General features: G+C 44.6%; 1 protein-coding gene across 1 annotated transcript; it reads right to left on the reverse strand.

Annotated features, from left to right (window-relative positions):
- Window positions 1–216: 216 nt before the first annotated feature.
- PTPN18 (protein tyrosine phosphatase non-receptor type 18) lies at window positions 217–17,434 on the reverse strand. The gene is made up of 15 exons (XM_036858130.1): window positions 17,274–17,434; window positions 15,053–15,161; window positions 14,615–14,691; window positions 14,440–14,535; window positions 14,288–14,326; window positions 4,354–4,422; window positions 3,547–3,609; window positions 3,183–3,325; window positions 2,727–2,793; window positions 2,571–2,648; window positions 2,389–2,478; window positions 2,042–2,130; window positions 1,166–1,368; window positions 652–726; window positions 217–426 (listed from the first exon to the last, which is right to left on the reverse strand). The coding sequence occupies exons 1-15, from the start codon at window positions 17,364–17,366 to the stop codon at window positions 359–361; spliced, it is 1,359 nt and encodes a 452-aa protein (XP_036714025.1). The 5' UTR covers window positions 17,367–17,434; the 3' UTR covers window positions 217–358.
- Between the last annotated feature and the right edge of the window lie 289 nt (window positions 17,435–17,723).

Here is a 17,723-nt window from a genome sequence, read left to right on the forward strand (position 1 = left end):
TCAGATACTGAGATGAACCAGTCCTTCAAGTGGTGAAGGGGACAGTCTCCAGAAGCCTATCTGTCCATCCTCCTCTTCACAGCCGGGAGCCCTGCCCAGACTCTTGGGGTTGAATTTATTCTTGAATATGCTCAGTGTAACCTCACCAGCCACCGTCAAGCAACTACCTCCCCAAGCCTCACGCCTTGAACGCTATGATCACTGAGGCAAAGCCCCCATATTTTCCACACTGAGAAACTTTTATTTTGATTCAGCCCAGCAACCCCATTCCCAACACTTCACAGAGTAGAGCACGGCTCTCAGCAGTCCAGGAACCCATGTGGACCAGGCACCCAACAGGCAGGCAAGGGCGCTGCACTCACACGCGGGTCCACTCGGCAGGCGGGTCCCGGGGTCCTTTAGGCCTTCCAATGCGCAGGTTGAAGCCTGGAAAAGGAAGGGCACCGTAGGGCTCACGGAGAAGCTGAGGTGCAGAGACGTAGGCAACTCGTGGAAAGTCACCCCCAAGCCTCCAGGCCCTCACGGTTTGCTGCAGACACATCCACAGGTCTCCGAGGGCGTGTGTTTTCCTGCCACCATCTCAAAACCCCAAATGCCTGGGATTCAGTTAAAACTGCAGAGAGTCCCAGCGACCCAGGCTGTCTGACTTACCTAGCCCACCAGTCTGAGCTCCCTCTACCACGTCCTCGTAGGCGCCAGGCCCTGCTGGGCTTTGGTCAACAGGAACTGCGGGCAGAAAACCACCCCTAACAGATCGGCTCTGGCCGCCCCTCGAAGTTCCGGAGAGCCGCTGCGAGGCAAATGCGCATCCTCCCAGACCAGAGAAGGCAGGCTGGGGGCCGAGCGCCGGGGCCCAGCGGGAGGGTGCGTGGCCAGGGGCGTGACCAAATCGGAGACCTCCGCCCAGCCTAGGTGGCCGGGCCAGAGACCGCGGTTTGGCCCGGGACGCTTCCGGGCGTGACCAGAGGACGGGCGGTTGTCCCAGAGGCGTGGCCGGAGAAGCCAGGACGTCAGCCTCCGGGGCGTGACCGGGCCGGACTCGGTGGAGGGGGGTGGGGGTCTTCGTGGCCTCCAGGCCCTCCAGACCGCAGCCACAGGGGGTCGGGAGACGGAGCAGGTCGGGGCCAGCCCTCCCCAACCCCGCGGCCGGGCCGCGTCGACTTACCGCGACCGGGCAGCGTCCCGCGCCCGTCCTCCGCGTGCGCCTGGGGCCGCCGGGCGCGCGGCGTCACCTGGCTGTAGAGGGGCGTCTCCTCCGCGCCGCGCGCCCGCGCGCCCGCCCCTGCGCCCGCGGGGGCCGCGCGCTTCTGCACCACAGCGTACGTGTCGGCCATGGCGAGGCCCGGGGGCCCGGGCACCGAGATGCTCCTGTGGGTGGGGAGGAAGTGAAACGGCGGCACCGAGGCTGGGGAGGGAGGGGGCAGCGCGCTCGGCGCGCAAACCACCGGCTTCCTTCCCGCCCGAGGCGGCGCGCAGTTACGGAGCGAGGAGGTGGAGGTGGTAGCGTCTCTGGGGAAAGGGGTCTCGTCTGTGTGTCCCTAGCGCCCAGCAGGTTGGGTGGATGAAGGAAGGAAGGGGCCAGCCTGGCAGGTGAATGGGGCAAGATATTGGTATTGAGGATTGGTCATTTCTGTGTAGTTGTCTGTTGAATAAATGAATGAGGAAGTGACATCTAAAGAGAAGGAAGGGAGAGTCTCAAAATGGAGGGCTGGTTTCAAGGACCAAGGGCTGAAGTCTCTGCCGCACCCGACATGAGGCCTTACCGTTGGGCGGCCTCAAAAAATATCTGCTGAATTAATGAGTGGAAAAAGCAGGAGAGGACTAACCTCGGGAGCTAGCCTGAGGGGCAGAGGCAATGGGATCTCTGGGATTAAAGAACCACCTTGGGGAGGGTTCCCAGAGCTCAACTGCGAGAAAGGGCCAGTGAATATTTGGTGAACTGAACGGCAAGGAAGGGGCTGGTGTTTCAAGGGTGAGGAAAGGGCCAGCCTCCAAGGACGAGAAAGTGAAAATGGAAGACTGAGGGGAGGGGGCTGGGTACCTGAGGACCCCGCCGGATGGGCGGGCTATGGCAGGAAGGGTGTGGGAAGTCCGGAGGGAGAAGGCATCATCGTAGAGTGGGGCACAATTCTGGGGAAAGGCAGGAGGGAAAGGCATGAGGCTTCGGAGGACGCTGTCCAGGCTCCTAGTGGTGGTCACTGTGGGCTCTGCGGGGGAAGCTTAAGAGGGGACAGTGATAAGGGAGCACGGAGGAGGACAAAGGTAGATATCATAGTGCATCAGTCCCCGCTCCCGGAGGGAGTCCAAGGGCTGGATGCTGCGCTGGAGGTGGCCATAGACCTCTACTCTGGGTCCTGGTCTCTGAGGATTGGAAGGGGGCCTTGGTACCTCCTTGAGGTTCTGGTAGCGAGGGCTGGCACTTTGGAGCGCTGAGAGGAACATCTGAGCCACTGTGTGGTACAGGAACCTGTACTGCTCCTGAGGGGGTGGGGGAGGGAAGAGGGGTCATCGAGAAGGGAAGACCAGAACAGGAGGGATATGTCCTTGGAACGAGGAGACCCGGCTCCCACCTCTGTCTGTATGGCTGCAGGCCGCTGCCTCCGAATCTCGAGGACCACATTGAAGAGGCTGAAGTTAGGTGGGATCATCTAGGGCAGAGAGATGGGCACGTGAGCAGGACCTCCTAGGCACAGGACCCACACTGTGCTTGTATGCCCTCTTCATACCTGGGTCAGGAGCAACTGTCTCACATAATCCACGGTGCACAGGACACCTGTTCGCCCACAGCCCGCGCTAACAAGTGAGAATCAGAGTGAGCTTGGTCAGGGCCTGCCTGCAACCCCTTTTACAGGGGGCATTTGGGGCTGGGGGTGAGGACCTTAATGGAGTGTCCCCTGCAGCACTTTTTGATTCCCAGAATCCCAGGTTATAATTTGAAAGGAAAACCTTTTTAATTGCTTATATTTGTTGAGCATCAACCGTGTACTTACTCCCTAGCAGACAGTCTGTGCTCAATAAATACCATTTCAGCTGCAACTTGAGCAAGTGTGGCCTCAGGTTTCTTGAAATAGGCACTCAGACTGTAAGACTGGCTCCAAGCCCTGCACTATCCTCCCTGTCCCCCTCCCCCACCACCATCCCCTCTGTCTCACCAGACCCCCATAAAGCCCATTTTCCTAAACCTGCAGTGGACACAGAGGGGGCTGGGGCCAGATCCCTGGAGGCGCCGGGCTTCCTCCACCATGGCGAGCATGTGGTCGGGATTGCTAGGGACCCCTCTGTCTGGCCAGGACATATACTGCAGCTGGTACACAGAGCGGGATTCCTGAAACACAGGAAATGAGGGGCAAAGAATGAAAAAAGAAAGAAAAGCATTTATTGAGCCCCTATTACATGTCAGCCCTAGTTCTCCACATCCTCCATTTAAATGCAACAGATAATAACTGAAGAGATGGGTACTATTGTTAATGCACATTTTACAGATGAGAAAACAGAGACAGGAAACAGCTCTCCCTACGTGAGAGTCTCCTCCTTCCCTTTCAGTACCTTCTGGAAGGTGACCTGAAGGGTCCTGAGCGTGATGTCTGCATTCAGCCATGTCTCCATTGTCTGTGGATATGGGGCATGTGAGAAGAGGGCAGAAAACAAATATCACAGGTGCCAAAAGACATATTTACAAAAAACAAAGCATTTCTGATTAAAAATCAAATACAGAGAGTTCCCTGGTGGCCTAGTGGTTAGGATTCTGGGCTTTCACTGCCGTGGCCTGGGTTCAATCCCTGGTCAGGGAACTGAGATCCTTCAAGCCATGCAGCATGGCCCAAAAAAAGAAGAAAGAAAAATCAAATACAAACAACATATTTTTAAAAATTCATTTAGCCCGAATATCTCCCATGGCTTTTGTGAAGGAAACATTTCACAAAGGGGAGAAAGAGGAACTATGATTAAATATCCAGCAAGCTCATTTACAGTGAAACAAAGAAATGTCTTTTGTTCTAAAATAAAAGTTTCATTGTATTTATTCAATACCAATTGTATTTATGACTTATGAGAGATTTTCCTGAGTTCTTTTGAAATGGTAAGGGAAATAAGAATTTTAAGAACCTAACCAGGCACATGAACATTTACAGAGATAACCATGATAGTAGTTAAAATGCAAAAACAGTGTATAATGAGTTCTGACTATTTGCATTGCTAATACCAGAGAGCTCCCTGCAGTGTGAGGGGGACTGTGAGAAAAGTGTTCATCCTTTCAGGCCCAGCCCAAAAGCTTTCCACTCAGAATCATCTGTGAAATCTTCCACAACATCCAAGACTTCATAAAGTGCTGTTCCCACCTCTGCCCCAGCTCACCAGAGTGATGCAGAAAAGCCCAATCTGCAGTGGTTCCTGTTCTTGGGCCCAATAACGCTCACACTTTTTCTGCAAAAGGCAAGGGGAAAAGGGCAGAGAGTGAAGAGGGGGAGTCTGCCTCAGAGTTCAGATCAACACGTGCACACCCTGCATGGGACAGCCCAGGTTGCTGGTGGAAGCACAGACAGCTGAAACTTCAAAGGAGGCCAGGCGGCAGAACCTCATCAGACTAAACACAGACAGACTCAATGGAGATGTGAGCTTCTGACTGTGCAGGAGGAAGACAGTCCAGAATATTCTCCTTCTGTAAGCAACTAAAAACCTGGACAAAATATATGAGCCACTATTTTCAGACACTGGTCCACAGCCTTGCAGAATTGTGATCACTGAACAACGGGAAACACATGAGTCAAAACTTATGACCTCCCCAGCTTACTGCCAAGAGGCAGTAACCAGGCTGCAGAACGTGGAGAGTTTGATGAGCCCAATGAGTTGAGGAGCCAGAGATCTTGGCTCGGGGAAGCCAAGGCAGAGGTCTTGAGAGAACAGCACTATGCAAACAAAAGCAAAGAACTCCAGAAGTCTGCATAGGGGTCCCCTTAAGTCTTTAGCTGAATAATAATCTGGGCACATATGACACGAAACCCCGTGAAGCTAGGAAGGAATAACTTCCCGTGAAAGAGTAATAGCTAGGGAACTGTAAGATGAACATTTCCTAGGGCTCAAGTGGGACAGAAATAATTTACATTTCCTCCAGCCACAGTGGAGAGACCTAAGTGATTAAAAGGGGCATTCAGTAGGGAACCTGAAGGATCAAACATTGAAAGTAGAATGAACTTAGTTCTAGAATAAAGGATTCTCTAGACTCGCCCTAAAAAAGCTTAGAAACAAACCTTCAAATGATCAAATATCTAAAAGTAACTTAACTGCCTTCCAGAAAAAGTCCAACACTTTTTAAAGGAAGGTAACAAAATCCAAAACTTACTTTTGTAAAATTTAAAATATTGAGCATCCAATAAAAATTTACTAGACATACAAAGAAGCAAGAAAATATGAGCTATACCCAGGAGAAAAATCAGCAGAAAAAGACCCAATAGAGATGAGGAAACAATCAGACAAAGACTTTAAAACAGCCTTTATAAATATTATAAATATGTTCAAAGATGGAAAGGAAACCACGAAAGCGATGAAAGTGAAATAAAGGATATAAAAAAGACCTAAATGGAACTTCTAGAGAGGAAAAATAAAATATATGAAATAAAAAATTCACTGTCTAAGACCCATGAAAAGATGCTCAACATCAGTAATTATTAGAGAAATGCAAATCAAAACTACAATGAGGTACTGCCTCACACTGGTCAGAATGGCCATCATGAAAAAGTCTACAAATAACAAATGCTGGAGAGGGTGTGGAGAAAAGGGAACCCTCCCACATTGCTGGTAGGAATGTAAATTGGCGCAGCCACTATGGAGAACAGTATGGAGGTTCCTCAAAAAACTAAAAATAGAGTTACCATATGATCCAGCAATCCCACTCCTGGGCATACATCTGGACAAACCTATATTTGAAAAGATACATGCACCCCTGTGTTCATAGCAGCGCTACTCAAAATAGCTAAGACATGGAAACAACCTAAATGTCTATCGACAGATGAATGGATAAAGAAGACGTGATATATATATACAATATACTCAACCATAAAAAAGAATGAAATAATGCCATTTGCAGCAACATGGATGGACCTAGAGATTATCATACTAAGGGAAGTAAGTCAGAAAGAGAAAGACGAATACCATAGGATATCACTAAATATCTAACATATGACACAAATGAACTTATCTACAAAACAGAAACAGACTCACAGAGATACAGAACAGACTTGTAGTTGCTGTGGGCAAGGGGGTGGGGAGGGATGGATTGGAAGTTTGGGATTAGCAAATGCAAACTATTATATATAGAATGGATAAACAACAAGGTCCTACTGTATAGCACAGGGAACTATATTCAATATCCTGTGATAAACCATAATGGAAAAGAATATGAAAAAGAATTCACTGTCTAATAGCAGATTAGACACCAGAAGATCAGTGAACACAAAGGCATAGCAATAGAAGCTATTCAAAATGAAAAAGAGAGAGAAAAAATGAGGAAAAAAACTAACAGAGAATCAGATACCTGTGGAAATATATATCAAGTGGCCTAATGTATGTGTACCTGTAGTCCAGAAGGAGAGGAGAGGGGAGAATAGAAACTATTTTTGAATAAACAATAGCTGGAAAATTTTCCAAATTTGATGAAACTATGAACCCACAGATCCAGGAAGGTCAATGAACCACAGGGAGAATAATCATAAAGAAAGCCACACTAAGGTAGCTCATGATCAAATTGCTGAAAAACAATGATAAAGAAAAAAATCTTAAAAGCATCACACATAAAAAAGACACATTACATACTGAGGAATAAGGATGACAGCAGAATTTTGTCAGAAACTCTGCAAGTCAGAGGTCAATGCTGTGACACCCTAAAAATGCTGAAATTAAAAAACAATAACTTTCAGACAAAAGCTGAGAGACTTTATCACAAGCAAAACTGCACTATGAGAAATATTAAAGTAAGCTTTTCATACAAAAGGAACCAGGTGGAATACAGACCTACACAAAGGGATGAAGAGTAAAGAAAAAGGTAAATATGTAGCTAAATGTAAAAGGTATTTCTCATTTTTAACATCTTTAAAAGATAATCTAGTGAATTTTACCAAAAAAGGAGGAATTAATAGCAATCCTTCACAAACTTTTCCAAAAAATTGAAGGAACATTTGCCAACATATTTTATGAGACCAGTATTACTCTGCTACCAAAACCAGACAGATATCACAAGAAAGAAAACTACTAAGCAATGTCTCAAGAATATAGACAGAAGAATCCTCAACACAATATTAACAAAAGATTTTACAGAGGATCAAGTGGGATTAATCCCAGGAACACATATATGAAAATCAATATATGAAGGTCAATCAATATCATATACCATAATAATAGAAAATAAAACAAAAACACACTTAATAGATGCAGAAAAAAAAATCTGAACAAAATCCAATACCTTTTCATGATAAAAACATGAAAGGAACTAGACATAGAAAGGAAATTCCCCATCTTGATTTAAAAAGCAAAATCAACAACAACACAAACAAAAAATATCTACCAAAACCTACAGCTAACCTAATACTTAATGGTGAAAGACTGAATGTTTTGCGCTTAAGATCAGGAACAAGACAAGAATGTTTGCACTTTTTTGTACTGGAAGTTGTAGGCAGTGCAATTAGGAAAAAAGAAATGAAGGAAGGAAAGGAGGGAAGGTGGGAGGGAGGAAGCAAGAGAGAGAAAAAAGAAAAGAAAAGGAAAGGAAAGAAAAGAAAAGAAAAAAAGATAGGGAGAGAAGGAAGAAGAAAGAAAGGAAGGGAGGTTACCCAGATTGGAAAGGAAGAAGCAAAAGTATGTCAACTTGCAGATAGAATGATATTATATATAGAAAACCCTAAAGAATACACACACACACACACACACACACACACACACACCCATGCACACTATTAGAACTAATAAGCGAGTTCGGCAAGGTTGCAGGATACAAAATCAATACAGAAAAATCAACTGTATTTTCATATTAAAAAGACTATTATTTGCAATACCTCCCCCCCGCCCCCAGAACTGATAGATTCAATGAAATCCTTATCAAAATCCTAGAAGGCTTTTTGAAGATATGGGCAAGCTGATCTTAACATTAATATATAAACAATATGTTAACATTAATAAATGTGTTGTGGATTCCCAAGACTGCCCTCAGGTTTGATGATTCAATAGGAGGACTCACAGGACTCAGCATAGAGTTGTACTTGTGGCTACAATTTATCGCAATGAAAGGTTACAGGATAAAACAGCAAAGGGAGAAGGCACACAGGGTGAAGTCTGCAGGAAACAGGGTGCCAGCTTCCAAGGGTCTTCTCCCAGTGGAGTCACATAGAATGTGCTTAATTCCTCCAGAATGAGTTGTGACCACACATGTGAAATGTCCACAGGGACATTTAGGAATTCAGTGCCCAGGGTTTTCAATGGGGGACTCTATGTGGTATGTAGGCACCTCTGACTAGTATGTGCCAAAACTTCAGACTCCCAGAGGGAAAGCAGGTGTTCACATAAACCTACTGTCACATAGACACGTTGTTTGTATAAACAGTTTAGGCATGGTGAGCCACTCTTATTGGAAATCCAATTTCCAGTCAAGAGCCAACCTTGCAGGAAGTTCTTTTTAAGCATAAGCATTTATGCCTGCTATGTTAACTCTTTTCTGCATGGCAAGTGACCCAGAATAGCCAAAACAATCTTGAAAAAAGAAGAACAAATTTGGAGGACTCACACTTCCTGATTTCAAAACTTACCACAAACCTACAATACCGTGTAGTACTGGCACAAAGATAGACATGTCAATCAATGGAATAGAATTGAGAGTCCAGAAATAAACCTTTACGTGTACACTCAATTGATTTTCAACAAAGTACCAAGACCATTCAATGGGGAAAGCACAGTCTTTTTAACAAATGGTGCTAGGACAACTGGATATCTATAAACAAAAGAATGAATTTGGACCCCTGTCTTACACCATATACAAAAATTAACTCAAAATGAATCAGAGACCTAAACATAAGAGAGAAAACTATAAAACACTGAGAAGAAAACATAGGAGTAAATCTTTTTGACCTTTGGTTAGACAATGACTTGTTAGATACAACATCAAAAGCACATCAAAACAATAGATTGGAAGTCTTCAAAATTAAAAAGTGTTTGTGCTTCAAAGGACACTATAAAGAAAATGAAAAGACACCCACACAATGGGAAAAATATTCCTAAATCATATACTGATAAGGGACTTGTATTCAGAAGAATTCTTACAACACAATAATAAAAAGACAAATAACCCAATTAAAAAATGGGCAAAGGACCGAAACAAATATTTCTCCAAAGAAGACATACAAATGGAAAAATAAGCACATGAAAAGATGTTTGGTAAATGCAAACCAAATGCACAAATCCACCTCATTAGGCAAATGCAAACCAAAACCGCAATGAGATACCACTTCCCATCCATTAGGATGGCTAATAAAAACAAAAGTGAAAACAGAAAATAACATGTCTTGGTGAGTGTATGGAAACATGGAACACTTGTGCATTGCTGGTGAGAATATAAGGTGGTCCAGCCACTGTGGAAAACAACAACAACAACAACAAAATTAAACACAGAATTGCTATATGATCCAGTAATTAATTCTACTACCCAAAAGAATTGAAAACAAGGACTCAAAACAGATACTTATGTACTAATGTTCATAGCAGCACTATCACAATAACCAAAAGGTAGAAACAACCCAAATGTCCATCAACAGGTGAATGGATAAACAAAATGTGGTATATACATACAATGAAATGTTATTCAGCCTTAAAAAGAATGAAATTCTGATACACTCTACAACATGGATGAACCTTGAAAACCTGATAAATGAAATAAGTCAGACACAAAAGAACAAGTATTGTGTGACTCCACTGATATGAGGTACCTAGAAGAGGCAAATTAATAGAGACAGAAAGTAGAATAAAGGCTACCAACAGCTGCAGGAAGGGGAAATGGGAAGAAACTATTAAATGGATACAGAGTTTCTGTTTGGGATGATGAACAAGTTCTGGAATTGGACAGTGGTAACGGTTTGCAACACTGTGAGTGTACTTAATGTTTCTAAATTGTACACCTGAAATCGTTAAAATGGCAAAATTTATGTTATGTATATTTTACCACAACTGAAAAAAAAAAAAAGACCCAATGAGTACAACTTCACATCCAACAGGATAGCACTAATGAAAAAGACAGACAATAACAAGTGTTGGTAAGAATGTGGAGAAATTGGAACCTTCATACATTACTGGTTGAAATGTAAAATGATATAGCCACTGTGGAAAACAGTTTGGCAGTTCCTCAAAATGTTAAAAATAGAGTTTACCATATGACCCAGCAATTCCACTTCTAGGTATATATCCAAGAGAAATGAAAACATACTTCTACACAAAAACTTGCACATGAATGTTTATAGCAGCAATATTCATAATCACCAAAAAGTGGAAACAGCTCAAATTCTATAAAGTGATTAATGGATATATAAAATGTGGTAGATCCATTCAATGGAATGTTATTCAGCAATAAGAAGGGGTGAAGTATTGATACATGCTACAATATACATGAGCCTTAAAACACAACCTTAGTGAAAGAAGCCAGTCATGAAAGACAACATATCATATGATTCCAGTTATAGGAAAAGTCCAGAGTGGGCAAATCTACAGAGACCAAAAATAGATTAGTAGTTGCCTAGGGTGGAGTTTGGTAGGAAATGCAGCATGACTGCTAATAGATACAGGGCTTCTTTATGGGGTGATGAAAAGGTTCTGAAATTCACTGTGGCGATGACTGTATAACTCAGTAGTATACTAACAACAGTTGAATTGCACACTTTAGATGGATGAATTGTAGCTCAATAAAGTTGTTTTTTTTTAAAGATAATCTGTAGGAAAAATAATAGCAGTGTGTTTTGTGGTATATTTTAAATTTAGAATCAAACCTAGGGCAACAATAGCTTGAAGCATGGAAAGAGAAAATTGAAATATGCTATTGTAAAGTTCTCACATTTTACATGAAATGGTATAATATTATTTGAACATAGACTGTGATAGGTACACATTCCACTAAGCACACAAGCACATAATACAAAGAGGTATAACTAATAAGTGAATAATGACTGTGAAACAGAGTCATAAAAATTCTCAGTAAAAAAGAAGACAGAAAATAAGAAAGAAACAAAGAACAGATGGAACAAATACAAAACAAATAGCAAAATCATAGATTTAGACACATTATTGACACATTAAAGACTAAATACTCCAATTAAAGGCAGAGATTGCCAGACTGGATAAAAAAGTAAGTACCCACAATATGCCAGCTATAAGAAACACAGTTTAAAAATAAAAATGGGGAATTCCCTGGAAGTCCAGTGGTTAGGACTCTGAACTTCCATTGCAGGGGGCATGGGTTCAATCCCTGGTCAGGGAACTATGAGGCTGCAAGCCCCGCAGTGCGGCCAAAAAAATAAATAAAATAAAATAAAAATGAAATAAATTAAAATGAACACAGATAAAAAGTAAAAGAATTAAAAAAGAGATATCATGCACACTCTAATCTAAAGAAGTTTAAATGGCTATATTAATATCAAAGCACATTTCGGAGAAAGGGATATTACCCGAGATAAAAGGGACATTACATATTGAAAACAGGATTGATTCATCAGGAAGACATAATCCTAACTGTATAAGCACTCAATTATAGAGTTTTAAAATATCTGAAGCAAAAACTGACAGAACTGAAAGGAGAAGTAGATAAATCTAAAATTAGAGTTAGAGATTTCAACACTCCTTTTTCAGCAAATAATAGGACAAGTAGATGAAAAAAAGGAAGAATAGGGACTTCCCTGGTAGTCCAGTGGTTAAGACTCTGCCCTTCCACTGCAGGGGGCACCCTTCCAGTGCAGTGGGCACAGGTTCGGTCCCTGGTCAGGGGAACTATGATCCCACATGCCACATGGCCAAAAAGAAAAAAAAAAAAAGGTAAGAATAATAAGATTTGAATAATACTATTGAGAAACTTGTCCTAATTTACAGTTACAGAACAGATGGAGGTTTCAACACTCCTCTCTTGGCAATTGATGGAACATTTAGAGAAAAGAAATCAGTAAAGATATATAAGATACAGTAAAGATATAAAAGATATTAAAGTGTCTTTCAAAAAGACACAATCAATTTGACCTAACTGATATTTATAGAACACACCACTCAACAGAGCAAAATACACATTCTTTTCAAGTGCACACAAAACATTTACCAAGGTAGATCACATTCATGGCCACAAAACAAGTTTCAGTACATTTGGAATCATATAAAGTTGTTCTTTCACCACAATGGAACTGAAAATTAATAACAGGAAGATATATGGAAAAGTCCCCAAATATTTGGAACTTAAGCACAGCCATGGTCAAATACCATTGGTCAAAGAAGAAATCACAAGGGAAATTAGAAAATATTTTGAGCTAACTGAAAAAAAAGACACAACATACCAGTTTGTGAGATGTACCTAGAGCAGTGCATAAAGGAAAATGAATGACAATAAATACTTATATGTGGGGACTTCCCTGGTGGTCCAGTGGTTAAGAATCCTTTTTGCAATGCAGGGGATGCCGGTTTGATCCCTGGTCGGGGAACTAAAATCCCACATGCCACAGGGCAACTAAGCCCGTGTGCCACAACTAGAGAGCCCACATACTGCAACTAGAGAGCCTATGTGTCACAACTACAGCCCACGCACTCTGGAGCCCGTGCGCCACAACTACAGAGCCCACATGCTCCAGAGCCCGCACACCGCAACTACTGAGCCTGCGCACCACAACTAGAGAGAAGCTCGCGCACCGCAACTAAGAGCCCACACACCGCAACAAAAAGATCCCCAATGCCGCAACTAAGACCCCATGCAGCCAAAAAATAAATAAATATTTTTTAAAAATACTTATATGTGAAAAAAAATCACGAATCTATTATCTAAGCTTAAGGAACTAGAAAAAAAAAAGAGCAAGTTAAACCTAAACCAGAAGGAAGGAAATGATAAAGGGAAGAAATTAATGAAATAAAAATGAAAAAAATAGAGAAAATGAATAAAACTCAAAGCTGCTTCTTTGAAAAAATAATAAAATTGATAAACCTCTAGTCCAGAGACTGGCTAACTTTCTATAAATGGCCAGATAATAAATATTTTAGACTTTGTGAGCCATACAATCTACTTAACTTGCAACTACTGAACTTGGCCATTGTAGCATGAAAGCAGGTATACAAACTATGTAAACAAATGAGTGTGGCTATGTTCTAATACATTTTTATTTACAAAAACAGGCAGCAGGACAGATTTAGTACAACAACTAAAGTTTGCTTGTCTTTATTCTTGCCAGACCAAGGTAGGAGAGAGAGACAGACAGACGACCAAATATCAAAATTAGGAATGAAGAAGGTACATCACTACAGATTGTACAGACTCCATGATCAGCCAGCCATCCCGGGGCAGTACTTGCCCCACCCCCAGCCCTGTCCATGGAGCACGCCAGGATGCAGAAACCATGTGCCTTCAATGTTGACATGCATTCCTTGAGTAACTAATTTATGCTAATGGGCAAAACAGAGATCCCTGCCCTCATGGAACTTTTCTTCTAATCAGGGAGACAGAATAAACAATATACATAACACATTTGTAGATTATCTTGTATGTTAGAAGTTGGTAAGAACTGTGAAGAAAAAAATGAAAGTAGGACAAGGGAAGGAGAGTGGGAGTGCTGGGAGTTCCAAATGGGGTGAGATCCAGGAAGATCTCACTGAGGAAGTAGCATTTGAGCCAAGACCTGAAGGTGGTGATGGAGCAGGCCAAGGGGAAAATGTCCCAGGCAGTGGGAACAAAGCATAGGACCCGAGGCAGAACAAAGGCCAGAGTGGTTGGAGTGGAGTGAATAAGGGGGAGAAAGGTGGAAAGAGAGATCAGAGCTGTACTGGGGAAGTCACAGTTATAGGGCCTTATGGTCTATGGTATGGAATGGGGCGGGAAGACCAGCAGCAGAGGGGTTGAGCCCCACGAATAAAAGGAAAAAGATAACAAAAAAATTAAAGATAAAGTGGGCTTGGCAGAGGTACAGTGAGAGTCGCTCCAAGAACTGGGCCATTGAGTCATGGCGTCAGGGAAGAGCTAGCAAGGTTTCTCCTGTCTCCTCTCTGCACAAGGATATGCATTCTAGGGGCTGAGGACACCTACCCGCCCATTTTCCATCTCCTGACAGGCCATCAGGATCACCTAGACAAGAGGGGTAAGGGGAAAGGGAGGAGATTTGGTTTAGGGGGTGTGGTTATCAGGGCCAAGGGAGGACCCAGAATGTTGGCCATACCTCACCCTCCCCCAAAGCTGACCTTGACCCCAAACTCCCAGATCAGGCGCCAGAAGTCTAGCAAGGTGTGAGGCAGGGGTCCTTGCGTGGCGATGTAGGCCTGGCTTCCATCTGTGCCCTGGTAAAGGCTAAGTTCACTGTGGAGATCCCGCTGTCACCTCCACCACCTCTGCCCCTTCCTTAACGCCCAGCCTGACCCTGATGAAGTTGCCATTGATGTAGTCTCCATGTCCCTCTTCCTGGAGCAGGGAAAGGATCACTCGTGTCTGATCGTCTGCCAGCGGGAGAGGTGAGAAACGTGGAGTTTGTGGGTGACAGGGGCCTTGACGGCCTCCCGGATGAAAGCCAGCAGGGGGCAGCATACCTAGCAGGGATCCCATCGAGGTGCACTTGCAGACTGCTGTGGAGAAATGCAGCCACAGCAAGGCCCTGGGAGGGAGAGTTCTGGGAGCCCAGTGGTGGCACAGGTCTTGGCTCAAATGCTACTTCCTCAGTGAGATCTTCCTGGATCTCACCCCATTTGGAACTCCCAGCACTCCCACTTACCGGGCTAACGCCTGCACTGCCTCCGGGTGCGGGCATGCAGAGCAGCACCGACTCCCTCCAGAAGGCCCCCACCCCCACCCCCGACTTACATGGCAGCACATCTTTGTAGCGGTTCTTCCTCACGTTTTCTGGTCGATTGCCGGCCTCAGTGGAATACACGCTGTCTGTCTTCCAGGAGGCTGAGCGGGCCCGGATGTCCTGGTGGGAGGACAGAAAGAAGAGCCGGGGGAGGGAGGAGGGAGCAAGAAAGCAGCCAGGTCAGGGTCCTGGGACACTGAGACTCTCATAGCGATACATGGCACGTGGCCTGTGAGAGGTGAGTGCAGTGCCCAGATAGCACAGGGCCTGCTAATTATGATTCCATAATAGTAGCGACTCAGAGTGCCTTCTCTGTGCCAGGTTCTGTGTGAGGGCACTGAACCACCTGCAAGGTCCCTCCGAAGTGGGTACTATTATTGACATCCCCATCGTGCAGGTGAGAAAGCTGAGGCACCACATGTTTGAGTGACTTGCTGAAAGTCCCACCCAGGAAGTGGCACAGTGAGTGAGTATTGAACTAAGACCTCTGAGCATCTACCCCCTGTACACTCAATATGTACTTACATTGTATTGTGAACAATAATTGTAATATATTATGCATTTAAAATAACAAACATGGTGATACACAATATATAAGACAATATACAATGCATATGAATTATAATGTATAACATTACTTATGTAACTAGATACTATAGGTGCTTTACTACTGTTCCATTATTATAATTAGTGAATAGCATTACCATCATCAAGTATTCATAATCATGATGATAATAAGTAACACCTACCAAGCCCCCTGATGAGTGCAAGCCACCATTCTAAGTGTTCTTATGCCCATCAAGTCATTTACGTCCTCGTGGACACACTGGTGCACTGGGTAACACTATTAATATTTTTACTATATAGATGAGGAAACCAAGGCCTAGAGAGGCCCAAAGACTCCTGCGAGTACAGGAGGCTGCCTGCAGGAGGGTGGCCTCCAGCAGCTGGCACTGCTTACTGTCCCAGACTGGGCCCAGACCCGGATGGACATGATGTCATGTATTACCTGGATATTATATGTTTACATTTATTATGTACATTTTCATATTGAACAAATTATGTATTTTGCATTTATTATGCATTTCTTATATACGATATTTATTTTTATATTTGTGTAGATTTAGATTTATCTTAAACTTCTTTTACCTATTTATTACCTATTTTATTACTTAGGAACTTCAATAACTGTTTATTGGATAAATTATAATTCTATGTTGTATTTATGTGTATTCTATTGTTTTAAGAAGTTAACTAATGTTGTTATTGTGTAAATTATAGTTTACAATCATATTTATACATATTCACTATATATTTTCTATTTATTAATCAAATTATTTCATAAATGTTTCTGTTATCTATTTTTATTGTACTCAATGATATATATATAGTCATTTATTAGATACATACATATATTTACCAAACTTATTTCTAAATTTGAGATGTCACCATATATTGTAATTACATATTTGCATAGCACGTTTCCGTGTTATTATATTTAAAATACCTCAGTACATGTAGATGCGATGCCTACGACGCTGCTGCCTTAGCATTCCTTACATACGGCTTGCACTACCCCATTGTAAAGTTTAGAATATTTATAACTAGTGACAAAGGCGCCTACAAAGTGAGAGCTCAAGATGTGCTAAGCGGTTTTTACCCACACTGGTTATTTTAATCCTCAGGCCAGTTGAGTCATCAAAGTCCGCATTTCACCCAAGGAGAAACTGAGGCCAGAGGGACCGGATAGAGCGCCCCAGGCCACAGCGCCTATTAGAGCCGGCGTCCACACCCTCGCCGCAGCGGGGCCTCTTGGTTCCTCTTTCCACAGCCCCTTCCTCCCCAGGACCACAGGAGTGGCTGCCTGGTCGCCTGGAGCGGCCGGGCGTCGCGTGTCCAGCGCAGGTGAGCGCCCGCCCTGCTCAGCAACCGGACGATTCCGGGAGCGCGGCGAGGGCGCAGGGACCCGAGGGCTTGCGCGGCTCCGCCCGACCCGGCCGTGGACATCGCCCTCTGGGACCCTACTGGCAGAGGGTGAAGACAGACAGGGAGAGACTGCGACAGAGAGAGGTGCTGGGGAGAGAAGAACAGAGAGATCTCGAGGCGAGGAGACGCCCCTGGAGGCTGAGAGAGAGAGGCAAAGCGCAGCAGGGCGCACAGGAGAACAGACGTCTGGACCGTCCAGGGCAAGGAGCGCAGCGCGGCGCGCGGCCGGCCAACTCGGCCACTCACGCTGAACTCGCCGGCGAGGACCGCCCCCTCCCGGCCGCCCCGTGCCTCCAGTTGCTCCAAGAAGCTCCGCGCCGCGTCCAAGCTGCGGCTCATGGCGCTGCCGGCCAGCGATGCCCGGTCCACCTGTGGCGTTCCGCGCTCCCACCTAGTGTAGACTCCGTGGGAGGCTGCCGAGGCCACGCCTCAGATCTCGCCAGCCAATGGAAGTGCGCAGCGGCGGACAGGGCGCTCCCCTCGGCCAATGACACTCAGAGCCCGCCCCAGCCTCGCCTACAAGCTCCCGGACCGGGGCGGCTGCCTGAGCGCTTGGTTCACCCGGGCTGGGCCAGGGACGTGTATCCTGCCCTGGCTCTTCCCTTTTTTATGGCCTCCGCGCGAGCTGGCTGAGTCCGCACGGTCCCATGGCCACTTCCTCTCTCTTGGACCCGGGGTCCGCGCCCAGGCAGGGCG

Source organism: Balaenoptera musculus, chromosome 7 (genome assembly GCF_009873245.2).
Source record: "Balaenoptera musculus isolate JJ_BM4_2016_0621 chromosome 7, mBalMus1.pri.v3, whole genome shotgun sequence".
In the NCBI taxonomy this organism is placed as follows: Eukaryota; Metazoa; Chordata; class Mammalia; order Artiodactyla; family Balaenopteridae; genus Balaenoptera; species Balaenoptera musculus.